The 27,662-nt window shown below is 51.6% G+C and overlaps 1 protein-coding gene across 8 annotated transcripts in view; it reads left to right on the forward strand.

The window, feature by feature from the left end:
* Positions 1–27,662, forward strand: part of SDK1 (sidekick cell adhesion molecule 1) — a 954,524-nt gene that overhangs the window by 893,906 nt on the left and 32,956 nt on the right. For 7 of the 8 annotated variants that reach the window (XM_017894742.1, XM_017894733.1, XM_017894760.1 and 4 more), the window contains 3 exons: positions 9,891–10,052; positions 11,031–11,156; positions 23,731–23,895. In XM_017894742.1, the coding sequence (XP_017750231.1) occupies positions 9,891–10,052; positions 11,031–11,156; positions 23,731–23,895 (453 nt within the window). Of the gene's footprint in view, positions 1–9,890; positions 10,053–11,030; positions 11,157–11,249; positions 11,328–23,730; positions 23,896–27,662 lie in introns of those variants that run through there. The other variant, XM_017894789.1, reaches the window with a different exon arrangement.

The following is a 27,662-nucleotide window of genomic DNA, read 5'->3' on the forward strand; positions in this document are numbered from 1 at the left end:
AAAAAAAAAAAAAAAAGTACTTCATTTCAGGCAAGGCCATTCCATGGGTCATTACCCAGTCAGAAGTACCGCACAGGGGCCTCGATGCGTTGGTTCCCCTCCTCTCACGGGGCCTCGATGTATTGTGTCCCCTCCTCTCACCGGGGCCTCGATGTATTGTGTCCCCTCCTCACAGGGGCGTCAATGTGTTGGTTCCCTTCCTCTCACAGGGGCCTTGATGTCTCGGGTCCCCTCCTCTCACTGGGGCCTCGATGTATTGTGTCCCCTCCTCTCACTGGGGCCTCGATGTATTGTGTCCCCTCCTCTCACTGGGGCCTCGATGTATTGTGTCCCCTCCTCTCACAGGGGCCTCGATGTATTGTGTCCCCTCCTCACAGGGGCCTCGATGTGTTGGTTCCCCTCCTCTCACAGGGACCTCGATGCGTTGGGTCCCCTCCTCTCACAGGGGCCTCGATGTGTTGGTTCCCCTCCTCTCACAGGGGCCTCGATGTCTTGGGTCCCCTCCTCTCACAGGGGCCTCGATGTGTTGGGTGCTCCTCTCTCTGTACTTTCACTGCCCTAAAATTGCTTCTCGGCTCCTACCAAACCTTCCTCCCAGTCCAGTCTCCCAGAGACAAGACCTGACACACCTGGCTTCCCTTATGTTTCCAATGTTGCCGTTTTTTGTTCGTTTCATGACAGTGTTTGCCTCACTGGGAAACTGAAAGCATTCGGAAGATTTTTAGACGTCCTGCTCACACAGGCATTCTGTGTTCTCGCTATACCCAGGCACTCCCCGGGTATAATCACAGCGACAAGTGATGTTGGTTGAGCTCCCATCAGACACTGTGCTAAGTACTTAATATCCACTATCTCCAGATCCTCAGAACAGCTCTACATTGTGGCTGCAGCTTTTCTTCTCCTCCTGCAGACAAAGAGATTGGGCTCAGAGCCACAGAGATGTTTGCCCAAGGCCTGCGTTTCGAAAATGATGAAGAGGGTTGGGATTTGAACCCAGGTGTTCTGAGTCCAGAGCCAAGGCCTAAACTGCTCCATGGTGGGTTAGAAAGCGTCTGGAGCACTTGTGTGTCTGAAAGTAAATGTGAAGGTGAACTTCAGAGATGGGGCATGAGGAGGACTCACTAAAGCATTTTATATTCTAGACAAATCATTGGCTGCACGGCCGAGTGTGGGGCCTGTCACGCCCCTGGATGACAACAGGTGGAGTCACTTTAGTCACACCCATTTTCGCCTCTTTTCACAAATAACAAGACTGTCCGTCACCAGCCTTATCTCTTTTGTCTGTTGCGAAGGGCTGGTTCCTTCAGCCTGGATTTTCCGGGCTTTGCAACCAAGGCAATGTGCTCGGAGATTACAGCGAGAGGGTATCAGCGCTGTCCTGCTTCAGGGCTCCCTCCTTGGCTCTGCAGGGTGAGGGGTGGCCAGGATCTCAGCAGAAACAGCTTCATCAGACCTCCCCGGGTGTCAGGAAGAACAAGCCGTGCAGACCCCCCATGTTTGGGCTTGTTGGGGGCTTGGGCACGTTCGAGACTTCTGATTCCTTCACATCAGTCAAGCGGCGGATCCAGGTGTGGGCTGCCCAGTGGTGCTGGTGACATGAGGCGTCCAGCCCCCACGCAACGGCCTTGTACAGCTGTCTCTAGACACGACACCTGGCTCTGACTAAGCCATGGGGCCCCCACCGGGGTCTTTCCTGCCCCAACACCATCAGGCTGCAGGCACCATCTGCCACGGTCTGACTCCAGCCGGGATGAGCCTGAGTGTGGCTGTAGGTTCCAGACCCCTCCTGGCTTCTCCCTCGGGCAGGACTCAGCAACCCTGTACCCCCTGGCGCCACCCAGGTGGACCTCATGGCTGCCTGGGGAAGGCCCTGCTCACCATGAACGCCAGCAGAACCTCGGGACCCTGGCACTCGCCTTCCTCCCCCGATGGTATTGGCCAAAACCCTGGCTCGCCAAGACAGTAATCCCAGGCCTGTCCAGCGAGCCATATCCCACAGCCACACACCCCAAAAGAAGAATGTGGACCAAGAGAGGATGGCAGATCAGACTCACTGAGTCAGCCTGTATCTCATCTGGGGGCCGGAGCAGTGGCCTCTGATGAAGATTCCCAATTGGTGGGTGATGAAGGTAGAGGGGCAGAGGTGGAAGGGCCCATTGTTCACTTCTCCTGAGTCCGGGCCTGTGGGCAGAGTCCCCCCACACCGACTCTGTGCTGGGCTACAGGACTCGCTTTAGCCAGCGGGACAACAGCTGTCGTGAGGCAAGCAGAATCAAAAGCGTTTGCACCTAGGAGGCACCCTGTTCCTCCTGCTGCCCTTGGAACCCAGCCACTATGTGAACACACCTGGGCTGGCCTCTGGGGTGACAGCCACCCATGGCCCAGCATGAGAGAGGGGCCACCTGGGCCAGCCAACTCCTGGTGAGACTCACTGTGTGACTGCAGACACACGCTGAGTCCAGTGCAGGCCAGCCCGGCCAAAGGACTGCCCCGTGGGACCGGGAGCTGGTTCAGTGGTGGTGGTTTTGAGTCACTCGGTTCTGGAGTGGTTTGGTGCATGAGAAGTACAGCGAGTGAGGAGTCCATGCTGATCACGGAGCACCTGTTATGCGGTTTTAGACAACAGTCAGAGTTGGGGTCCTGACTCTCAGCTGGGCACTCCCACTTATCCTCCCTATGCCCCACTCCTCACCGTGGTCCTATGAGGTAAGTGCCGCCAACCTCAGACCAGAGGAGGAAACTGAGGACTCCGCAGAGACCACATGCCCTGCTCAGCCTCACACAGGGAGCAAGCAGTGGGGTTCAGACTCACTCCCATCCCAGTTCCTGCATTCTCTCTTCCTCCCAGCTGACTCTGCAGATTTCACAATCTGCCTTGGCAGGACCATGGTTCAGGAAGCACTCATCCTGGCGGCTGCTCTGCCTGCAGGCGTTTCTGAGCTTCTTGGCCTGCTGGGGCTGGAGAAGGGAGGAAGTGAACTCTCTGTTAAATGTGGGAGGATGCCGGGATAGCCTGAAAAGGGCCACAACGCCACACAATGGAGTGTGGCCAAGGCCAGGGTGGTTGAACAGAAAGCAATGACTAGGAAAAGAGCAGCTTCATGCACCCCGTGGAGGTCACACTGTGCAGCCCTCACTGCCCTGCACCTCCACACCTGGACCGGCCTCGCCCCACGGCCGCTGCTCTCTCACCCAGAGGGGCAGCGCTCCTGTCTGCTCCTCCCGGAGGTCCCCAGGAGACAGCTGTGCCTGCATGGGGTCTCTGAAAAAATCCGGACCCTCACCCCTTCACTGTTGCATCAGGATTCCCCACAGGGAAGCACAAAAGTGGTAACTGGACCTCCCTGTGACTTTCAATATTTTACATGCTCCTGGAGTCTGTGTGTGTCCCAGAGAAACGGTTGCAAACACAGTGAAACATCAGACGTCCTTGATTTGGGCTGGAATTATATTAACTTGCTGTGGTCGTGGTGGTTCTCTTATAAAGACTGCCACAAAATGATCCATATGTTTATATTTGTGTGTGTGTGTGTGTGTGTGTGTGTGTGTGTGTGTGTGTGTGTGTGTGAATTGCTACCTACTTGAAGTATATTGTGAGGACAAAATATTTTAAAATGTGGTAAAGATAGTTACAAAGTAAACAGTGATCTCACCTGGTAGGGGCTCTGTAGGGTCGTCTGATCTCTTTCCATGCCTCCTCACCCAGAACCAGGGCTGTGCCTGGGGCAGACATCTGCAAACTCCTGGCCGGGCACTGACCGGTCAGCCCAAGGGAAGTAGAGGGCACAGCATTTACCCAGTACTAGCAGCTCCTCTAGTCACTCCACTGGGAACACAGTCGTGGCTCATCCTGTGTGCTGGGCAGAGCCCAGGGCCGTCCCCGTCACCTAGGGAACACTCCTGGAACCCCTGAGGCATCACATTGTCCAGAGCACCAGGCCACCTGGAGCACCACACCACCCAGAGCGTCACACCACCTGGAGCATCACGCCACCTGGAGCATCATACCACCCACAACATCACACCACCAGGAGCACCAGGCCACCAGGAGCATCACACCACCTGGAGCACCACACCACACACAGCATCACACCACCTGGAGCACCAGGCCACCCGGAGCATCACACCACCTGGAGCACCACACCACCCAGAGCATTGCATCACCCAGGGTGCCACACCACCCACAGCACCACACCACCTGGAGCGCCAGGCCACCCAGAGCATTGCATCACCCAGGGTGCCACACCACCTGGAGCACCAGGCTTCCCAGAGCACCAGGTCACCTGGAGCAGCATGATGCCTAGAGTGCCAGGTCACCTAGAGCACCAGGCCACCCGGAGCACTAGGCCACCCAGAGCATCACACCACCCTGAGCGCCAGGCCACTCGAGCACTGAGCCATGTACTTGGGAATCCGATTTTATGGCAGAGCTATTTTTACATGTTTTAAAATGTTTTAAATGGTGGTGGTTTATGGGATTGTACCCTGAGGCTTTGCAGTGCGGGGCATGGTTTAAAAATTGATTAAATAAATAAAATTCTGACACACCTGAGATGGGGAGAAGGCCAGGCTGGCTCTGCCTCCTATTGGGATAGAATTTACAAAATCTGTTCCTGGGTTTGTTTTTGCTCCAGGGAGAAGGAAGGCATTTTTAACAACAATGGAAACAAAACAAAACAAAAAAACAGTTGCTCCCTAGAGTCACTTTACATTGGACAGGACCCAGTTTGTGTGCTGACGACAGTCACTGTGTGCACAAACTGTCATCCTCGTCACCTTTCTGAGCAGTGGAAGGTCAGGGTCAGGCTCTGGAAAACCCAGATTTGGAGGGTCACTCAAAAGTAGCCAAAATTGGCCCCAGGCATGGTGGCTCACACCTGTAATCCCAGCACGCTGGGAGGGCGAGATGGACGGATCACTTGAGGTCAGGAGTTCAAGACCAACCCAGCCAACATGGTGAAACTAAAAATACAGAAATTAGCATGGTGGCATGCGCCTGTAATCCCAGCTACTCATGAGGCGAAGGCAGGAGAATCGCCTCAGGAGGCGGAGGTTGCAGTGAACTGAGATCGCACCATTGTACACCAGCCTGGGCAGCAGAGTGAGACTCCATCTCAAAATGGACCAAGAGAGGATGGCAGATCAGACTCACTGAGTCAGCCTGTATCTCATCTGGGGGCCGGAGCAGTGGCCTCTGATGAAGATTCCCAATTGGTGGGTGATGAAGGTAGAGGGGGCAGAGGTGGAAGGGCCCATTGTTCACTTCTCCTGAGTCCGGGCCTGTGGGCAGAGTCCCCCCACACCGACTCTGTGCTGGGCTACAGGACTCGCTTTAGCCAGCGGGACAACAGCTGTCGTGAGGCAAGCAGAATCAAAAGCGTTTGCACCTAGGAGGCACCCTGTTCCTCCTGCTGCCCTTGGAACCCAGCCACTATGTGAACACACCTGGGCTGGCCTCTGGGGTGACAGCCACCCATGGCCCAGCATGAGAGAGGGGCCACCTGGGCCAGCCAACTCCTGGTGAGACTCACTGTGTGACTGCAGACACACGCTGAGTCCAGTGCAGGCCAGCCCGGCCAAAGGACTGCCCCGTGGGACCGGGAGCTGGTTCAGTGGTGGTGGTTTTGAGTCACTCGGTTCTGGAGTGGTTTGGTGCATGAGAAGTACAGCGAGTGAGGAGTCCATGCTGATCACGGAGCACCTGTTATGCGGTTTTAGACAACAGTCAGAGTTGGGGTCCTGACTCTCAGCTGGGCACTCCCACTTATCCTCCCTATGCCCCACTCCTCACCGTGGTCCTATGAGGTAAGTGCCGCCAACCTCAGACCAGAGGAGGAAACTGAGGACTCCGCAGAGACCACATGCCCTGCTCAGCCTCACACAGGGAGCAAGCAGTGGGGTTCAGACTCACTCCCATCCCAGTTCCTGCATTCTCTCTTCCTCCCAGCTGACTCTGCAGATTTCACAATCTGCCTTGGCAGGACCATGGTTCAGGAAGCACTCATCCTGGCGGCTGCTCTGCCTGCAGGCGTTTCTGAGCTTCTTGGCCTGCTGGGGCTGGAGAAGGGAGGAAGTGAACTCTCTGTTAAATGTGGGAGGATGCCGGGATAGCCTGAAAAGGGCCACAACGCCACACAATGGAGTGTGGCCAAGGCCAGGGTGGTTGAACAGAAAGCAATGACTAGGAAAAAGAGCAGCTTCATGCACCCCGTGGAGGTCACACTGTGCAGCCCTCACTGCCCTGCACCTCCACACCTGGACCGGCCTCGCCCCACGGCCGCTGCTCTCTCACCCAGAGGGGCAGCGCTCCTGTCTGCTCCTCCCGGAGGTCCCCAGGAGACAGCTGTGCCTGCATGGGGTCTCTGAAAAAATCCGGACCCTCACCCCTTCACTGTTGCATCAGGATTCCCCACAGGGAAGCACAAAAGTGGTAACTGGACCTCCCTGTGACTTTCAATATTTTACATGCTCCTGGAGTCTGTGTGTGTCCCAGAGAAACGGTTGCAAACACAGTGAAACATCAGACGTCCTTGATTTGGGCTGGAATTATATTAACTTGCTGTGGTCGTGGTGGTTCTCTTATAAAGACTGCCACAAAATGATCCATATGTTTATATTTGTGTGTGTGTGTGTGTGTGTGTGTGTGTGTGTGTGTGTGTGTGTGTGAATTGCTACCTACTTGAAGTATATTGTGAGGACAAAATATTTTAAAATGTGGTAAAGATAGTTACAAAGTAAACAGTGATCTCACCTGGTAGGGGCTCTGTAGGGTCGTCTGATCTCTTTCCATGCCTCCTCACCCAGAACCAGGGCTGTGCCTGGGGCAGACATCTGCAAACTCCTGGCCGGGCACTGACCGGTCAGCCCAAGGGAAGTAGAGGGCACAGCATTTACCCAGTACTAGCAGCTCCTCTAGTCACTCCACTGGGAACACAGTCGTGGCTCATCCTGTGTGCTGGGCAGAGCCCAGGGCCGTCCCCGTCACCTAGGGAACACTCCTGGAACCCCTGAGGCATCACATTGTCCAGAGCACCAGGCCACCTGGAGCACCACACCACCCAGAGCGTCACACCACCTGGAGCATCACGCCACCTGGAGCATCATACCACCCACAACATCACACCACCAGGAGCACCAGGCCACCTGGAGCATCACACCACCTGGAGCACCACACCACACACAGCATCACACCACCTGGAGCACCAGGCCACCCGGAGCATCACACCACCTGGAGCACCACACCACCCAGAGCATTGCATCACCCAGGGTGCCACACCACCCACAGCACCACACCACCTGGAGCGCCAGGCCACCCAGAGCATTGCATCACCCAGGGTGCCACACCACCTGGAGCACCAGGCTTCCCAGAGCACCAGGTCACCTGGAGCAGCATGATGCCTAGAGTGCCAGGTCACCTAGAGCACCAGGCCACCCGGAGCACTAGGCCACCCAGAGCATCACACCACCCTGAGCGCCAGGCCACTCGAGCACTGAGCCATGTACTTGGGAATCCGATTTTATGGCAGAGCTATTTTACATGTTTTAAAATGTTTTAAATGGTGGTGGTTTATGGGATTGTACCCTGAGGCTTTGCAGTGCGGGGCATGGTTTAAAATTGATTAAATAAATAAAATTCTGACACACCTGAGATGGGGAGAAGGCCAGGCTGGCTCTGCCTCCTATTGGGATAGAATTTACAAAATCTGTTCCTGGGTTTGTTTTGCTCCAGGGAGAAGGAAGGCATTTTAACAACAATGGAAACAAAACAAAACAAAAAAACAGTTGCTCCCTAGAGTCACTTTACATTGGACAGGACCCAGTTTGTGTGCTGACGACAGTCACTGTGTGCACAAACTGTCATCCTCGTCACCTTTCTGAGCAGTGGAAGGTCAGGGTCAGGCTCTGGAAAACCCAGATTTGGAGGGTCACTCAAAAGTAGCCAAAATTGGCCCCAGGCATGGTGGCTCACACCTGTAATCCCAGCACGCTGGGAGGGCGAGATGGACGGATCACTTGAGGTCAGGAGTTCAAGACCAACCCAGCCAACATGGTGAAACTAAAATACAGAAATTAGCATGGTGGCATGCGCCTGTAATCCCAGCTACTCATGAGGCGAAGGCAGGAGAATCGCCTCAGGAGGCGGAGGTTGCAGTGAACTGAGATCGCACCATTGTACACCAGCCTGGGCAGCAGAGTGAGACTCCATCTCAAAAAAAAAAAAAAAGGCAGCCAAAATAATTTGGAAGAAAATGATTTAGCTGAATATATGTTTGATAAAAGGAATAATATGAAAACACTGAACCAGCTAGAAGGTATTTTGGAGATTTTTAGGATAAGGGAAATTTGCTTTGATGAAAGATGGACCTGTTTTGTAGGAGGAAGGCACTTTGTTCTCTTCTGAAGTGGAGGTGACCAGGATATTCCAGGTGCTGACTAGAAGCACATGGCCCTCCTGCACCAAGGGCAGCCGTTTCTCAGGGCTGACAGCAGGAGGACAGGGCTGGGCAGGTGGACCCAGGATGGTGGGTGCCACTCACCGAGGGCAGGTCTTCTCAGGGATGCTCCTTGGAAAATAAGCTCTGCCAATCAGTCCATCCTGGAAGTACCATATCTTGATATCCTCCTTTAAGAGCTGCCTGGTAGAGATGAATCTATTGAAAGTTCTGAGAAGTCTGGCAGTTGAGAGAACTTGTCTAACTTTTTTTTTTTAATGCATCATTTGCAAACTTGTTTAACCAAAGAACTTTGTTTTTCCTTCTGGAAAATGCTGCGTATGTGAAATTTTCAGTATTTATCCTCTCTCCCAAAATGTGAAATCTCCATTTTCTATTTCTAGGTAATACAACCAGCAAGACTTTTGCATGATCACTTGTTTGTAACGTCACATAGGTTTGAGTACTTTTGTCTCTTATGTTGCCATCGTCCTCTAAATCAAGGCATCAATACTTGTAGTGAAAACTTAATTTTTTTAATCCTTGCTTCAAGGTCCACAGATAAAGTTCTGATGACTCATTTGAGGCCCGTAGGTCACAAGTTGGCCAACCCAGGCAGGCTGCAGCTTCCTCATGGGGTCTAACTAGATGGAGTATCTTCCTAGGTCTTGTATACGCTCCCTGTATTAATCTGTTCTCACACTGCTAATAAAAACATACTTGAGACGGGGTAATTTATAAAGGAAGGAGGTTTAATGGACTCACAGTTCCACATGGCTGGGGAGGCTTCACAATCATAGTGGAAGGCAAAGGAGAAGCAAAGTCACGTCTGACATGGTGGCAGGCAAGAGAGCGTGTGCGGGGAACCTCCCATATGTAAAACCACCAGATCTCATGAGACTTATTCACTACCACAAGAACAGAATGGGAGAAATTGCCCCCATGATTCAGTTCTCTCCCCTGGGCCCCACCCTTGACACCTGGGGATTATTACAATTCAAGGTGAGATTTGGGTGGGGACACAGCCCAACCGTATCACTCCCCTCCCTCGTGACTGTGTCCGGAAGCTTGCAGTCACCCTACAAGTGACACCGGACTTTGCACAGCTCAGAGCTAAGTGGGAAGGGACGTTCCCCAGAGTGTCCAACCTGGAGACTGGCAGGACCACCGCCCCCCACCCCACCCAGTTCCTCCCTCACACCATTCCTGAGACCGCAGCATCCCCCTTTCGTGTTGTTCTTTTCTTTGTCAGCACCCACTTATCAAGCTTAAGCTCTAATTACACTTATCTGTGCTGAAAATTGGCTATTATCACCACGTAAACTCCTCCTAGTTGTAAGAAATACTTCCTTAGCAAACCGCGGGGACCGCTTTCCTTGTTATCGCAACAGAACAGACGGTGCACAGTTGCTTCTCCAGGCTGAACCCCCTTCTTTCCTTTGCTTCTGGCGGCTGCAGGGGTGAGCAAAGTAGTGACTGTGGAAGTGCGAGGGAACTGGCAGCGCTGGCTGAAGGTGCGGGACCTCACCAAGGGGGTGACCTATTTCTTCCGTGTCCAAGCGCGGACCATCACCTACGGGCCCGAGCTCCAAGCCAACGTCACAGCCGGGCCAGCCGAGGGTAAGTGGGACTCCAGGGGCAGACGATGTCAATTGCAACCTTAGCTTCCCGTCTCCTGCTTCACTGAGCTGGGATCCGTCGACATGCTCAGCAAGGAGATGCAGGTGGCTGAGAGCTGGCATCAAATCGGTGATGTCTGGGGAACATGGACGTCTTCAAAAGCACATGTCAACATGGACTTTGCAGGTGGACTTGTTACATCTGTGAGCAAATTCTTAAATATTCAGCATGTAAAGTTTTAGTTGTTTTTTTTTTTTTTTTTTTTTTTTGGAGAAATCTTAAGAGAAAATAACTGAATTTGGCATTTGAAATAAATCAGAACATTTTAAAGTTTTCCAGGTCATGGGGAAGAAGCATGTAACTTCCCGCTTACCCAACTGTTCTGTCCTTTGTTTAAAGACAAGAAGGCGTGGGCGGCAGAACTGGCGTTCAGGGAGTGCCGCTTAGTCCCGGGCACAGTGCGGGGCGCCCTGCATGCGCCAGCTCTTTCCTGCCCTCTTCAGGTTTTTTTGTTGTTGTTGTTTGTTTTTTGAAACAGGGTCTCACTCTGTCACCCAGGCTGGAGTGCAGTGGCATGATCACGGCTCACTGCAGCCTCAACCTCCCCGGGCTCAAGTGATCCTCCTGCCTCAGCCTCCCGAGTAACTGGGCTACAGGCGTGCATAACCACACCTGGCTAATTTTTTTGTATCTTGTAGAGACGGGTTTTCGCCATGTTGCCCAGGCTGGTCTCAAACTCCTGGGCTCAAGCGATCCACCTGTCTCAGCTTCCCAAACTGCCGGGATTACAGGTGTGAGCCACCACGCCTGGCCTTGCCTCCCTGTTTTTAAGATGAAAAACCATGGCTGTGTGAGGCTAAGTAACCTGCCCAGACACTCTGCAGCCTCGACCAGTCTGACCCCCCCTGTGAAATCTTACACAGTGGGATGTGAGCCCCCCGGAGCTGATGCCTCACCTATCTTTTCTTTATCCCGCAGGGTCCCCAGGCTCACCTAGAGATGTCCTGGTCACCAAGTCCGCCTCTGAACTGACGCTGCAGTGGACTGAGGGACACTCCGGCGACACACCCACCACAGGCTACGTCATCGAGGCCCGGCCCTCAGGTAGGGTGGCAGGCCCCACAAACGGGGTCTCAGCCCAGCTGATGGCAATGCTTCTAAGACTGTGGCTGGGGCTTCCATCCCTTTCTCTTTCAGCATTTTCCCCCAACAAAGCTGAGACCACCAGGGCGGTTTAGCTGAAAGAAGATGTTCGTGGCTCACTCAACTCCCCCAAGTTTTCATAGTCACAGCTGTGCCGTTCACCTTAAGGGCATTCGTTTTGGGATGTTTTAGCCCCAGGACACTTACTTAGGATGATAATGGTTATTCCTAGAAACAGGTGAATGAGAACATAGGGACATTAAAAGGCATTTTCAAACTCATCCGTGAGTGTTTTCAGGGACCCATGTCAGGGTTCTAAATGTTTTCAGCCGAGATGGAAAGCGTCGTGCTTGTTTCTGATAATACGAAGATTCTTATTAATAGCAAAAGCGACACATCGTTTGCTTCATTTTTTTAGGCTTCCGAAAATGATGTTTAAGATCCATTTCCAGCCCTATTCACCAGCAGAATTTGTTTCATCTTTCCTTCCATTTGCCTTTAATAACTGAGGATGGGCATTATTGGGAAATGAGTTTCTGATCAGGTGTGTCGGATATGACTGCTGGGAGCTAGAGGGTATCGCCTAACACGGAGAGCACGGACCAGCTCCAATATGACCTTCAGATGGTTGCACAGTTAATCATGAACATCTGAGCATGAAAATATGTAATGTGTCAGGCACACTATTCAGGAAGCGAGCCATCAAACCCTGCCTGCCAGAGGGACCACGGTGCTCGGAACTGCTTTAGTCTAATATTTAAAGAGGCTATTAGACCAAAAGGAAAGACCCCAAAGTTACCTCTGTCACTGTGTCAGCACACGCATTCCCTGCTCCCCCACCAAATAGCTTTTGAAAGATTATTAGTTACAAGTGCCTTCTAGAAACTATTTTATTATTTATTATTATTTTTTTGAGACGGAGTCTCACTCTGTCACCCAGGCTGGAGTGCAATGGCGCAATCTCAGCTCCCTGCAACCTCCGCCTCCCGGGTTCAACCAATTCTCCTGCCTCAGCCTCCTGAGTAGCTGGGATTACAGGCACCCACCATCATGCCCGGCTAATTTTTGTATTTTAGTAGAGGGGGTTTCACTGTATTGGCCAAGCTGGTCTCAAACTCCTGACCTCAAGTGATCTACCCGCCTCGGCCTCCCAGAGTGATGGGATTACTGGCCTGAGCCACCACGCCTGGCCTCCTTCTAGAAACTTCTAAGGAGAAATTTATTGCCTAAGTGCGAAAAAGCCAAAGGCAATATGAACATTTCTTTGACCCAAGAACTCAGAAATCCCGACGTGCTCCCCTGGGGGACCCTGAGAGTATCTTTTGAGCAGGGCGTCTGTCCTGTTGCGGAAACAGAGGGTCCTGACTTGGTAAAGGATGTGAGTTGAGCAGTGGTCACTGCCTGTAAAAGCCCATGGCCCCTCGCACAGCCAGCTGGCCCTTTACTAATGACTTTGATTAAAGAACACTCTCAGAGATTGACAGGAGCTGAGATGTGTGGGGTCTGGGGCCAAATTGAGGCTTTGTGGTGGCCAAGAGGGAGGGGGCCAGTGACAGGGAGCAGCCCAGACTTAAGAAACCACTTCAGACACTTTCCTCCCCATATCCAGGGAAAGCACTGATTTCTTCATCAACTCTTCTAGCCTGGGTGACAGAGCAAGGCTCCGTCTCAAAAAAAAAAAAAAAAAAAGGCTGGGCATGATGGCTCACACCTGTAATCCCAATACTTTGGGAGGCCGAGGCAGGCGGATCATGAGGTCAGGAGATTGAGACCATCCTGGCTAACACGGTGAAACCCCGTCTCTACCAAAAATACAAAAAAAAAAAAATTAGCCAGGCATGGTGGCAGGTGCCTGTAGTCCCAGCTACTTGGGAGGCTGAGGCAGGAGAATGGCGTGAACCCGGGAGGTGGAGCTTGCAGTGAACCAAGATGGTGCTACCTCACTCCAGCCTGGGCAATAGAGCAAGACTCCGTCTCCAAAAAGAAGTTTCTAGAAGACACTTGTAACTAATAATCTTTCAAAAGCAATTTGGTGGGGAAGAAGGGAACCAGTGCCCTGACACAATGACAGATGTAACAAATAGAATTCAGGAGATCCAGGGGTTCACAGATAGAATTCAGGAGATCCGTGAGGTTGGATGGGGGAAAATACACATTTTCTTTTCACTGATCTCTAACTGGAATTTGGCATTTCCTTTAACTATGGATGCAGGCCCATTCATTATCCAGGGCTGCCATAGCAAAGTCCCACAAACTAGGTGGCCTCCACAACAGACATGGGTTGTCTCATGGTTTTGGAGGCTGGAAGCCCACAGTCAAGGTGGCAGCAGGGCGGGCTCCTCCTGAGGCTGTGAGGGAGAATCTGTTTCCTGTAACCTGTCCCCCAGCTTCTGGTGGTTATGGGCCATCCTGGGTGATCCGGGGCTGACAGGTGCTTCACCCACCTCTGCCTTCATCTTCCCATGGTGATCTCCCTGTAGGTGTGTCTGCATCTCAGTTTTATGTTTTATGAGGACGCCAGTCACACTAGACTGGGAACCCACCTACTCCAGCAGGACTTCATCCTAACTAATTACATCCACAACTACCCTATTTCCAAATAAGCTCATTCGGAGGTATTGGGGTTTAGGACTTCAACATATGAATTTGCAGTGGGGGGCAGGGACATAATTCTACGCATAATATAGCTAAGAAACCACATAACTCATAGCAGGACCTGTGACACTTCCAGCAATACTTTCATATGACCTCCCAGCCACTGCAGATATTTCACGACGCTGTTTGGACGTGTCCTTACGTTGAAATCACAGTCATTTGTAGACTCTCTGCTGGACCTTGTCGGCCAATGAGTCCATGAAGCGTAGACTTTTGAGTTGCGCTGGGATAACGGTGGCCGCAGGTCACCGAAATCCAGCTCTTCACGTGTCTTCCAGGGAACCATGTCACCAAACAAGTTAGTGCAGAGAAAACTACCCATAATCCGTGCCTCCAGCATTACCTGGAGACACGGGTTCCCAGGAACCTGCGGGTGCCTCCGGGTGATCGTAGGCATTACCAGTTGTATGACTCCGTTCTCACATCGCCATAAAGAAATGTCTGAGACTGAGTAATTTATAAAGAAAAAAAAGTTTAATTGGCTCACGGTTCTGCAGGCTGTACAGGAAACATGGTGGCTCTGCTTCTGGGGAGGCCCCAGGAAGCTTCCAAACATGGCAGAAAGCGAACAGGGAGCTGGCATGCCACATGGCTGGGGCAGGAGGAAGAGAGTGAGTGGGGAGGTACCACACACTTTTAAACAACCAGGTCTCATGAGAACTCACTCCCTATTGTGAGAACAGCACCAAAGGCGTGGTCCTAAAACCATTCATGAAAACCCACCCCAGTGATCCAGGCACCTCCCACCAGGCCCCTCCCCCAACACCGGGGATGACAATTCAACTTGAGATTTGGGTGGGGACACAGAGCCAAACCGTATCACCAGTAGAATTGGTTTCCTTTCCAATTTTACTTTTTGTATCTACAACCATTCTGAGAAAGTGTCCTTGAGCCAACAGATCGCCACAGGGACCCATGGCACCAAGAGCAGATTAAGACGCCTGTAATCGCAGCACTTTGGGAAGCCGAGGTGGGCAGATCACTTGAGGTCAGGAGTTCCAGTCCAGCCTGACCAACATGGAGAAACCCCATCTCTACTGAAAATAGAAAAAAAAAATTAGCCTGGTGTGGTGGCACACACCTATAGTCCCAGCTACTCAGGAAGCTGAGGCGGGAGAATTGCTTGAACCCAGAAGGCAGAGGTTGCAGTGAGCTGAGATTGCGCCACTGCACTCCAGCCTGGGCAACAGAGCAAGACTCTATCTCAAAAAAAAAGACACCTGTACCAGAAAACCACAGAAGGGCCTGGCTACGAAACTTCCTCCTCCCTGAATGCCTGCCTCCTTGACTAGAGATTATGGATCCCAGCAGACGGGTGGCTGTCACAGGGCCACAGAAGGAGGCATTCTGGATCTCGACCGCATCACTGCCCATGTCCCAGCTGTGAGGTCGCAGCACAGTTTTGCAGGATGTTACCACTGGGGGACATTGGGTAAAGGATGCACAGACTTGCTCTCCGTTGGGTTCTTACACCCACTTGGGACTCTTCAACTATCTCAAAATGATTTGTTTAGCTTAAAGTAATCATTTAAAAAGCCACCGTGTCCATCCTCCCCAGCCTGCTCCTCCGAGCACACCAATGTGTCTTTGAGCACTCTGGTGCGGGAGACCAGCCTGTGGGATGGGGCGGCACCAGCCAGACATGGGTGCCTGGGCTCAGCCTCTTAACGCTGTGAACACGTCTCGACATTTTCCAGGCAGCAATAAGGCATTGGTTCTCAGGCTTGCCGAGGGAGGCCTTGACCTTCTCCTCAGGTTCTCATATGCTGCTCCGCCTGCCGTCACGAAGGGAACAGGACGCCTGTTGGTTGCTGGGGCAGCCCAGGGAGCCTAGCAGGCCATGCGGATAAGAAGCAATTGGCGTGTCGGCGAGGGCTTCACACTGGGCCCACGCCTCGGAGCGTGGAGAAGCTTCTGAAGTCAGCTGAGTCTGAGCTCAGCAGGGTTGGGCCAGAGTGTGGAAACTGACCCACGGGGGACCAAGGCGTGACAACAGACTTAACAAGAAGACGCCGGCTTTTTCGGCGCGGGCTGAAGATCCTGCACTTCCTTCCGCTTGGCTGCTCAACATTTCAAAACAGGTCACCAACGATCTCCCCTTTCGGGTCATGAAGGGAACCCAAGCGGGCCGCGGGACCCGTGGTCTTCCGTGGGAAGTTGAGAAAGACGCCCCCTCCAGGCCGGGCGCGGTGGCTCAAGCCTGTAATCCCAGCACTTTGGGAGGCCGAGACGGGTGGATCGCGAGGTCAGGAGATCGAGACCAACCTAGCTAACACGGCAAAACCCCGTCTCTACTAAAAAATACAAAAAACTAGCTGGGCGAGTTGGCGGGCGCCTGTAGTCCCAGCTACTTGGGAGGCTGAGGCAGGAGAATGGCGTAAACCCGGGAGGCGGATCTTGCAGTGAGCTGAGATCTGGCCACTGCACTCCAGCCTGGGCGACAGAGCGAGACTCCGTCTCAAAAAAAAAAGAAAGACGCCCCCTCCCTTCTATGACTAAGGCCAGCAGCAGCTCAGGCAAATGAAACGCTTTATGGATTGTCAATATTGAAACACCTTGCCGGTACCTGAGGGCTTTGGATCTCAGCTGTCATCCATTACAGGCCTCATCGCACAGAACATTAAATGCTGTGTCATCTCATTTCCCACCGAAGCTCCCTAGTAAGACGTTCTCCAGGCGGGGTGTGGTTTGCTCCAGGTGCAATGAATGGGCCCCGTTTTGTATGGGGAGAGGCCACACAAGGGCCCTCACTGCTGGGTATCTGGGAGATGGGCACTCAGTGCCAGGCAGCCCCTCTGGCCCAGGTGGTCATCTCGGCCTGATGTCTATCCAGCTGGGTCTCTACCTTGCCCCTGGGAGACAAGACACTCATCAGCTTTGTTGCTTTGCAGAGGGCGGCCAGCGGGCCTGGGCAGCCCAGGCAGATGACAGTGGAGCGTCCTGCCCTCCCATCCTCATCCTTCCTTCCACCCTTGCACATTCTACTGCATAGCCCCTGTTGCTGTGGCCATGTGGAGACACAACTGAACAGCAGCTAATGAAATTCGCACCAGGCTAGAGCACAGATCCCCTTTTATTCCTGGAGAGGGCGCTCCTCGAGTGTGAGCCCAGGGACACCGCCATCAGCTTCCGCCAGCACAGCCTGGCCGACACGTTCCTTTCTCTGGCTGTGCATAAGTTTCCTCCAAGTCGGTGTTGCAAAGCTCCCTGGAAGGCACTGGAAACTATGCACTGGGCATATGCAGATGATTTATTTACACAGATTATTCTAAGGCATTTTACTGTTTAGATCATGAAGTCTAATTTACATATTTACACAATAGACTGGAATGACACTAAAGGAACTATAAATATATTTTCCTCTCCAAAGCAGCCATGAAATACATATTTAGAAAGTACCCAATGCAGGCAGACATTGTATTGCCTTTTTTTTTTTTTTTTTTCCTCAAATAATGCGTGTAGCCCAGAGATGAGGGCTGGTGGCTGGAGGACAGGTCCCGTGCCTGATGGGGACACCCCCCAGCTGGAGGCCTGGACCACTGTCCACTGGTAGTCCCCTGGGGGCTTCCCAGTTCCCTCCCCATTGATTTTGTTCAATCTCAGTCTTTGGCAACGGGGAGTTTTCAAGTGAATAAGGAAGAAAATCAGTATTTCTCTGAAGGTTTGATATCCATAGATGTTCCAAGTCAGCAGGTTCAGCAAGAGGGGCTGCCGCCGTGGCTCTGACGCCACAGTCCCCTCACGCACTGCTTGCCTTTCTCATAAGCGCATTTCTGACAGCTTGTCAGACCGGTTTCCCACTCTTTCCTGGGGTCAGCCCGCAACACAGGCTGTCTTTCTTCGTCATCTTAACATGCAGTGCATTTTGCCTCCTGCCTTGAATGAGGATCCGATGGAAGCTAACTGTCTTTTTTTTAAAATCAGATGTATTTAGACTCGTGTTTAAGCCCCACCTGCTTCAGTAAAATTTCTAACCCGGATTGACCATTTATACAAAGAGAAATGGCAGTATTGAAGAAATAAACAACCGACAGGCTTGCATTTACTCTGAGCTGCAGGCTGACAGTCAAGTGGTTGGTTGTGTGAGTGCATGGAACCAGAAATCTCGGGGGGTGAATGACAGTTTCATTCAGCATGGAGACCCTGTTTAATTGTCCATGAAATCAAACTTTTGTATTGGCATGACGTTGGCCCTAATACCTGCAGCACACAGCTCCGTTCTGGGCGTCGGAGGGATAAATTGAGTGCAGACCCTTGGATGTGCTGCGCTGGGCTCCGGATCAGTTCAGAAAAGAGGTGATCATGTTTCCGGGTGTATTAGGACATTGTCTGGGAACAGATGTGCCTCCTACCGCTTGGGCGGGGGGAGATGCTGGCAGCAGAAGCTAACAGCTGACTCATTCTGTCGGCTGGGGACAAGCATGGATGGATAGCAGAACCTATTTATACGGAAACGATTTCTTTTTTCAAGGACTTCAATATTAGCCCCTTACTTCCCTTGTTTAAGTGAACAAATCACACCATAAAAAATGAGGATGCATAGTTTATATTCTTTAAAGAAAAGCTGCCTCAGTGAGGAGCTGAATGGGTTCTTGCTTTTTCTCACTCAGCCTTCCTTCTGAGGTGGACAGGATTGGAGGTTGTGATAACAGTGTGGCTTCTTTAGGAGTATTTTGCAAAGTCCCTTTCTCAGTGGCTTCCCACTTTCTTAGTGGTATTTATCCAATGGTGTTTCAGTAACAAGAGTCCAGGAAGGTGTTCTTTTGGGCAGCTGGGAAGGAAAGACCAAGCACGACAGACCAGTGTGATTTGCAGTCACTCCACCGCGAGGGCACCTCCTCCTTCCACAGACATCAAGTGGCAGGTCCAGCCCAGAGGTGGACGTTGCCCCACAGGAAGTTCAAAGCCTGGGCCTCAGCAGGGGGCTTGATGCCTGCATCAGTCATTTTGGGGGATCAGTGATCTGGGGGTGTGGCTTTTCAGGGGTCATAACAGTTCTCTTCCAGCTGGGCACTGCTTTTCTTTTTTCTTTTTTTTTAAACAGAGTCTCGCTCTGTTACCCAGGCTGGACTGCAGTGGCGCAATCTCAGCTCACTGCAACCTCCACCTCCCCGGATCAAGCGATTCTCCTGCCTCAGCCTCCTGAGTAGCTGGGAATGCAGGCGCATGCCACTGCGCCCAGCTAATTTTTGTATTTTTAGTAGAGACAGGGTTTCACCATGTTGGCCAGGCTGGTCTTGAACTCCTGACCTCGTGATCTGTCTACCTCGGTCTCCCAAAGTGCTGGGATTATAGGCATGAGCCACGGTGCCTGGCTCTTGCTTTTCCTGCAATGGCAACACAGCTTGTTCAGTGGGGAAGAGAAACCAGGCTGGCTCTTCTGGACATTCTAGAGGGCTGAGCCTAGCCTGGTGATGGACAAGCAGCTGACTGTGTGCCCAGAATTGCCTTTAAAAGGGGTGAGGCCCTGCTGTCCTCTCGAGTATTGATTGAGATGGAAATCCAGGCACTGAGGACTGTCCAGAGCATGGAAAAATCGGTTGCACAAATCTCATTTTTGCTAATAGTTCTGTAATGTTATTTTCCCCCTAATTTGTAGAGATACTTTTCTCCATCATTGATTTATTGAGATATTTAACAGCATAATACAAATGAGAAAAATAATCCACAGTTGAGAAACAGAGTGGACGCCTTACCAGCTGCCAAATTTTTTTCTCACCCACTCGTGATCATGGTGTAAATATTAGTACGAGATAAGTAGCCCGGTGAATTATAGCTGGAGTGGAAAATATGCTAATCTGGGAAAGGCAGAATTAAGCAGAAAAAAATGGGAGCATTTTCTTCTGTTAATTCAGAAGGAAATTCTCTCGGTATGACATTCCCCTCCCCCCACATTTTTGAGTGTAAATGGATTGCTAAATAAATCGTTCTGCGTTAAGATTCTGTATCAATATTTTAAAATGTTATTATGAAAAATGCACACAATTCCTGGAGCTATGACAGAGCGCTTAAAATAAAATGTGGCCTTTAGGTGATGGTACAGGAAGGGAGAATCATTTTTTTTTTTTCCTCAGGAGCAGGAAAGCATTACAGAAACATTAATGCAAAAGACATTCAGAGAATCCACTCCAGAGGTGTTCAGACCTTCTCAGAACGGTCTGAAGAAATCCTTCACTTTCTTAGTGCTTTAATTTCAATGGCTTTAAGCAATACCCAGTTTATAAGAGTCTGTATTTGATCTTTAGTGTCTATTACAACATAAATTTGCCTATCTTTTAGAGGAAAATACAATTCATTCAATATTTAAAGCCCTTAAAATACTGACTTGCTCATAGTAAGCAGTAAATAAAATAGTGGTGGTTATTATTTATTGAAAGCCTGCTGTACTAGGCCCTGAGAAAGGCCATGGGATACAAAGAAGAATGGGGGGGGGTTGGGGGTGGGAAGAATGGGTGGATGGATGGAAGGACAAATGGATGGATGATAGAAGGAAGGAAGGGTGGGTGGGCAGATGGATGGGTAGGTGGCTGAGTGGGTGGCTGGTGGGTGAGTGGATGGATAGATGGAAGGAAGGAAGGAAGGGTGGGTGGATGGATGGGTAGGTAGATGAGTGGGTGGGTGGATGGATGGATGGGTAGGTAGATGAGTGGGTGGGTGGATGGATGGATGAATGGATAGATGGATGGATAGGTGGATTGGTGAGTGGGTAGATGAATGGATGGGTGGGTGGATAAATGAATGGATGAAAGGAAGGAAGGAAGGATGGATGGATGGATGGCTAGAGGGAAGGGAAGGGAGGGCAGGGGAGGGGAGGGAAGGGGAGTGGAGGGCAGGGGGAAGGAAGAAGGGAGGGAGGGAAGGAAGGAAGGGAAGGAAGGAAGGAAGGTAGGTTATATGGATGAATGGAAGGAAGGAAGGAAAAATGGATGGATGGATAGATGGATGGATGGATGGATGATGGACAGAAGGAAGGAAGAATGGATGGATAATGGATGGATGGTTACATGGGAGGATGGATCATGGAAAGATGGATGGAAAGATGGATAGATAGATGATAGCTGGAGGGAAGGCAGGAAGAACGGAATGGATGAATGGTTACATGGATGGATGGGTGGCTGGATGGAAGGAAGGAAGAATGGAATGGATGAATGGTTACATGGATGGATGGTGGATGGAGAGAAGGAAGGAAGAGTGGATGGATAATGGATGGATGGATGGTTACATGGGAGGATGGATCATGGAAAGATGGATGGAAGGATGGATGGATAGATGATAGTTGGAGGGAAGGCAGGAAGAATGGAATGGATGAATGGTTACATGGATGGATGGGTGGCTGGATGATGCTAAGCCTGATGGTGTGAACAGGCAGGTAAATGTGCAGATGGGCTTTAGAAGCCCATTGGTGGAAGCAGGCATCCCTTCCTGGAACATGGGGTGGGGTCGAGGTTGGCCTCGAAAAGATGAGGAGTCTGAAGGGGCGAAAGGACTCTTGATTTTCCACCATCCCCTGTCCACTGGCTGTGGGTAGCTCATTAGAACAGCAGTCAACAGCAGTCTCATCTGATTCCCTGATGGATGGCACAGGGCCTGACCAAAGAGTAGACAGCATTTGTGGATGAATAAAGGAGTGAGGCAGGGAAGGAGGGGGCAGCAGTTCCCCAGGCCAAGAGGAGGCCTGCGCAGAGTAAATGCAGAAGCCTTCCCTGACCGTTCTTAAGTCAAACTCACATACGACAATATAAACCACATACAACCAGCATAAACTACATACAGCCAGCAATCTGTGTGTGAACCTCAGCATCCTAGGAGAAAGAAGGTAGGCTTAGGCTCTGGCTTGCCATTCTGACACTATTAGTGGTGATGAGTGTCTTGGTGAGAAATGGCTGTAAATAAGAATATTTAGAAATAATGGCCAGGTATAGTGGCTCACGCCTATAATTCCAGCACTTTGGGAGGCCAAGGAGGGCAGATGGCTAGAGCCTGGGAGTTCGAGCCCAGCCTGGGCAACATACAGAGGCCCTGTCACTACAAAAAAAAAAAATAATAATAATTAACAACTTAGCCAGGCGGGATGGCATGCACCTGTAGTCCCAGCTATTCAGGAGACTGAGGCAGGAGGATCGCTTGAGTCCAGTAGTTCAAGGCTGCAGTGAGCTGTGATTGCACTACTGCACTCCAGCCTGTGTGGACAAAGGAAGGCCTTGTCTCAAAAACAAACAACAACAACAACAAAAAAAAAAAAACAGAGAGGAAAGAAGGAAGGGAGGAAGAAGAAAGAAAGAGTGAGAGAGAAAGCAAGCAGAGAGGGAGGGAGGGAAGATCAGTATTATACTACTTTTCTGCCAGTGCCAAGATTTGTACCTTTAAAATCTCATTCACGTCTACTCCTCGTTAACCTGTGACTGTAAGGACTTAGTCGGTGCAAATTCTAAACCCTCTGCAAATACAGACCGATACAATAGCAATTTTCGCCCTGTTTACTGTTGGGCTAATCCATCTGAGCGTACCTGGTGATTGCAGGTGGGTGATAAGGTTGGTTTCCGGAGCGGTCTCGGTGCCCATAAGGCGGTCAGCACGGGTACACACATATCCAAATGGGTTTTCCCTCACCAGATTTCCTGCTTTGTAAAAGATCTAATGCCTGAGCCTAGAAAAGCAAATGCAGTTCATGAAGGATTGCTACTTCAAATGAACATTTTGACCTCCGAGCCTACTTTTTTACCAAACAACCTCCTTAGAATTGAATTTATATTTTATTTCACAAACACACGTGCAGCACTTACTATGTGTGAGGCACTGTCCTGAGCACTTTATAAATATTAACTTATTTAATCCTTGAAGCAAATCTATGATGAAGACGCCTTTGTTATCACCATTCTACAGGCAAGGGTCAGAGAGGTTCCGTTCTTTGTTTGAAGTCACACAGCTAATTGAATTGCTGGGGCCAGGCTTGGCAAAGAGGCTGTCTAGCTCCAGGCTCTATCAGCCCTTTCTACCCTGATGTTATAGTGTCATACATTTTTTATTTCTTTTTTTTTTTCCTTTTTTCTTTTTATGTTGTAATGTGAAGTCATAAAAATTGCAAGGTTCTTTTTTTGTTTGTTTTTTTGAGATAGGGTCTCACTCTGTTGCCCAGGTTGGAGTGCAATGGCACAATCTCAGCTCACTGCAACCTCAGCCTCCCAGGCTCAAGCCATCCTCCTGCTTCAACCTCTTGAGTAGCTGGGACCACAGGTGCCTGCCACCATGCCTGGCTAATTTTTACAATTGTGCGTATATATGATGTCTCCCTGTGTTGCCCAAGCTGGTCTCGAGCTCTGGGCTCAAGCAGTCCTGTAACCTCAGCCTCTCAAAGTACTGGGATTACAGGCATGAGCCACCATGCCCGGCTCGCCATGGTTTTTTATGACAGATCTCACTGATCACATTTCTTTTGCTCTGTGGCTGGAGAGATGCCTCAGAACCCAACTCATGTGCCTCTAACTTCCTCTCTATGTCTGATTTTAATTTTAAGTTTATTAATGGCTTTAATTTCAAGTTTATTCATGTTTTCCTATGTGTGAGGTTTCCATACATACATGTATTTTACTGTGGTGAGATACGCATAACCTAGCATTTCCCACTGTGACCATTTCAAGTGTCCAGTTCAGTAGCCTTGAGCACACCGACAGTGTTCTGCAACCATCACACCATTTGTCTCCAGAGCGCTCTTCGACTTGCAAAACTGAGACTCCATCCCCATTCAGTACTCACTCTGCATCCAATGCCTCTGATGCCTCATCCAGGTCACCGCAAGCCGACCCACCGGGCAGGTGCATGGGGCTCGCACCTGGGAGTTCGCACTTCTAACTCTGCCCTCGCCTCCCCATCCCTCTTGCAGATGAAGGCTTATGGGACATGTTTGTGAAGGACATCCCGCAGAGTGCCACATCCTACACCCTCAGCCTGGATAAGCTCCGGCAAGGCGTGACTTACGAGTTCCGGGTGGTGGCTATGAATGAGGTGGGCTATGGGGAGCCCAGCAGCCCCTCCACGGCCGTGTCAGGTAGGCCCTCCCAGGGAAGTCTGTCTTCTTCTGAAGGACTAGAGGGAGAAATGGAGTCGAGGGGGATGAAGGGGACACTAACTTGCTGCTTTAGGTGTCTCCAGCTCAGCTGAGGTTCTGCTCAGAGAATATGCGGGCGGGGAGAGCGGTGTCAGTCTCCAACACCTCCCCAGTGCCACCCATCCTTCTGCGCAGCTCCCTGCTGCCCTCTGGCAGGACCCCAGGACCCGGAGCCTCTCCCAGCACCACCAGCAAGGCCCCTTATGGGCTCTGTGACCACGCTGTGCTCCAGCAATTCCTAATGTGTTTCCTCATAGTTTTTAAAATCAGAGACACATGCAAGTGTCAGAGGCATGAGCGTGAGTCACGCGGTGTCCCCTCTGCGACAAAGGCATTCCCAAGGAACGCAGAGCCCCGAGCCCCTCTATTAGCTGAAGCGTCCTTGCCGGGGAGCACATGTGATTTTGGAGGGACAAGAACCACCCCGGCAGCCATGGGGGAGCCCACAAGGGCTGACAAGAGGTCATGTCTTCCCGGGGCCTCCCAGAGAGCCAGCAGAGGGGCTGGGGACAGTAGCTGCTCTGGGCACAAGGTGAGCAGTATCGCCGTCCCTGAGGATGGCGTGCAGGTGGAGGTACTGCCGCTCCCGGGCTGGGCGTTTCTTCGCGTGCTCGTCACTGTGAGGTGCTGCAGGCTCCAGAGGCCACCCTGGGTCTTGCAGATCAGGACCAGGTCTGCTTTCCAGGGAGTGGCAGAGAAGGCCAGGGCAGGGCTTCCTCCCCCAGAGCACCCATGTTAGATGACAGACATGTCTGCAGTGAGCAGTCATGGCAGGGGTTATGACCCACAGGGCAGGGGCCGTGACCTCACCTGGGAATCAGGAAGGTGCCTGAAGCCTGCCACAGGGGAAGGGACACCTGCAGGAGGCAGAAGGTGGTGGAGAAAAAGTCCTGGTCATTGAAGAGCTGTGGGTGGGGGAGCTGGAGAGGGAGGGGCAGCAAAGCTGGTCCCTGGTCATGGCCCCCTAACCCCCCATGTGCCTAGGGACTGAACACTGGCTGTACCTAAGGGTTGCTTGAGAAGGTTAAACACACACCCTCGCTGTCCCCTCACCCCAGACAGTGACTTCCGTGGCTCCAGGCATGACTTTCTTCACCCCACGGTGATTCCGTTGTGCAGACCGGCTGCGAGCCAGGGCACTGGGAGTTCAGAGAGGGCTGGGCTGTGTTTGAGGAGAGGGGCTCTCAGCAGCACGAAGGGCAGGGAGGCCTCAGGGTTGGGGCAGCAGAGCCTCAGCCAGAAGCCCCGGCAGGGCCAGCTCCGTTGGTCCTCTTCCTGGGATCAGGAAGAAGCTGTTCCTCTCCTCTGCGTTAGAGCTGCTTGAGCTACTGACCGCACTTGTTGAAGCTGAACGTAGCCTTCGTCCTTTGTGTGCTATGAGTTTGGAGGAAGGACCCTGTGCTCGCCTGTGGGTGAGCGTGGGCCCTAAGCCTGGTACGCTGGCCTGGGAACATGCTTGAATTCCGGGGTCATTCTGTGAGAGGGGCTGTGAGAAAGGGACCCAGAGAACCCCCTGATTTTTTTTTTTTTTTTTTTTTTTTTTTTTTTTTTTTTGAGATGGAGTCTCACTCTTTCTCCCAGGGTGGAGTGCAATGGCGTGATCTTGGCTCACTGTAACCTCCGCCTCCCGGGTTCAAGTGAGTCTCCTGCCTCAGCTCCCAAGCAGCTGGGATTACAAGCATGTGCCACCATGCCCGGCTAATTTTTGTGTTTTTAGTAGAGACAGGGTTTCACCCTGTTGGACAGGCTGGTCTCGAGCTGCTGATCTCAAGTGATCCGCCTTCCTTGGCCTCCCAAAGCACTGGGATTACAGGAGTGAGTCACAGTGCCTGGCTGATCACTTAATTTTTTAATGAGTAAGATTTAGAAAAAGCACAGATTTCTCATTTCCCTAATTTTCATTATGAATATTTTAAATGTACCCCAAAGTAGAGAGAATGAGGAACCCCCAGCACCCCTCATCCCAATTCAGGGATCCAAGATTTGCTGCATGAGCTTTACCCATGGAAATGGATACAGAGCAATTCCACATGCCAGTTCCTTATGCGGAGCACGCACCCTGACCCCACTTCCCGGGGCCTGTGGCTCAGGCATCTCTGAAACTCCATCGCATGCAGAGCTGGCCTTGCTGTGAGCTGGACCGCACTGAGCTCATCGCATCCTTCAGGGAAGCCAGCAACCATCACCTGCTGGCATCAGGACCAGGCCAGGCCCAGCAGCTGGGACGTCCTGCCCCATGTGAGAATCCTCCAGAGCAGCCCGGCCTTTCTTTCCTGCCAGGTGCTAGGGCCAGGCCCACTCCGGGCCACTTGGCCGGTGGTGTCAGTGTGGCATCTGTCAGACCTGCTGTTGGAGTACTGAATGCGCAGCCCACAAACCCACTTTTGTCTTTTGGATTTAAAGCACCATCACCTCCTAAGGAGCCCTGTGAACTTGTATTAACCAAAGCCGATTCCCTGCTTTTCCTCCTGGTGTGCACACATTCCCTATTCGTGAGATATAGGATAGAAGCTTCGGCTGGCTGTGTTTGGAAGGGTACTGGCTGCTGGGGGCCAACACTTGGGCTTTGCCTGTGAGAGGCTTTGTGTTCTGGGGGGCTTCCAGTGCCACAGAGCCCACTCCCCTTCCAGGTCCATAGAAAGCCCTGAATGGGACGCCGGGACCACCCAGCACCCATCAAGATACAATTTCCCGCTTTTCTCTTCTTAGCGAGCAGAATGAGACAGAAGGAAGAAGAGCATCCTTCAAAGCTGCCTTTAAATGCATTTTTTTCCGTTCATTTCTCAAAAACATATCTAAAGACAGGTCCAGTCATTCAGCTCGGTTTTGCTAGAGGCAGAAAATAAGTAAAACACAGCCCCAGGCTTTAGGGGTTCGTGGTCTGCAGAGGGGCCAACAGGTAGAGAAACAAATACACACAGTGCGTGTTTCCAGCGGGGGCTTCTTCACACATGCAGTCGGCAGGGGCAGGTCCTGGGGTGCTTTGTGGGCTCAGGGTTCACCCCGTGGCTGACGGGAACCACTGAGGATTTTTCTTTTTTTTTGAGACGGAGTCTCGCTGTGTTGCCCAGGCTGGAGTGCAGTGGCCAGATCTCAGCTCACTGCAAGCTCCGCCTCCCGGGTTTACGCCATTCTCCTGCCTCAGCCTCCCGAGTAGCTGGGACTACAGGCACCCACCACCTCGCCCGGCTAGTTTTTTGTGTTTTTTAGTAGAGACAGGGTTTCACCGTGTTAGCCAGGATGATCTCGATCTCCTGACCTCGTGATCCGCCCGTCTCGGCCTCCCAAAGTGCTGGGATTACAGGCTTGAGCCACCGCGCCCGGCCTAACCACTGAGCATTTTAACGGGGGAGCAACTGATTTCTCTCTGAGGAAGATCTCTCTTAGGTGATGTAAAGGATGAATCTGAGCAAGACAGGAGGAGGCATAACAGGTGGAATGTGAGTGCCGTGTGCAGGCAGGAGGTGGTGATGGAGAAGGCAGGGGACCTGGAGCCGTCTTCTGGGATGTCCCAGCACCAGGAGAGAGAAGGATGTCCGGGCACTTTGTTCCATCCTCACTTTAACCCAGACAACACTTTTGTTTGCTGGCTTGCTTGTTTTGTGGAGACAGGGTCTTGTTCTGTCACCCAGGCTGGAGTGCAGTGGTGTGATTGTGGCTCACTACAGCCTCAACCTCCTGGGCTCAAGCGATCCTCCCATCTCAGC

The sequence above is a fragment of the Rhinopithecus bieti genome, unplaced genomic scaffold (assembly GCF_001698545.2).
Source record: "Rhinopithecus bieti isolate Rb0 unplaced genomic scaffold, ASM169854v2 scaffold_1017, whole genome shotgun sequence".
Lineage (NCBI taxonomy): Eukaryota > Metazoa > Chordata > Mammalia > Primates > Cercopithecidae > Rhinopithecus > Rhinopithecus bieti.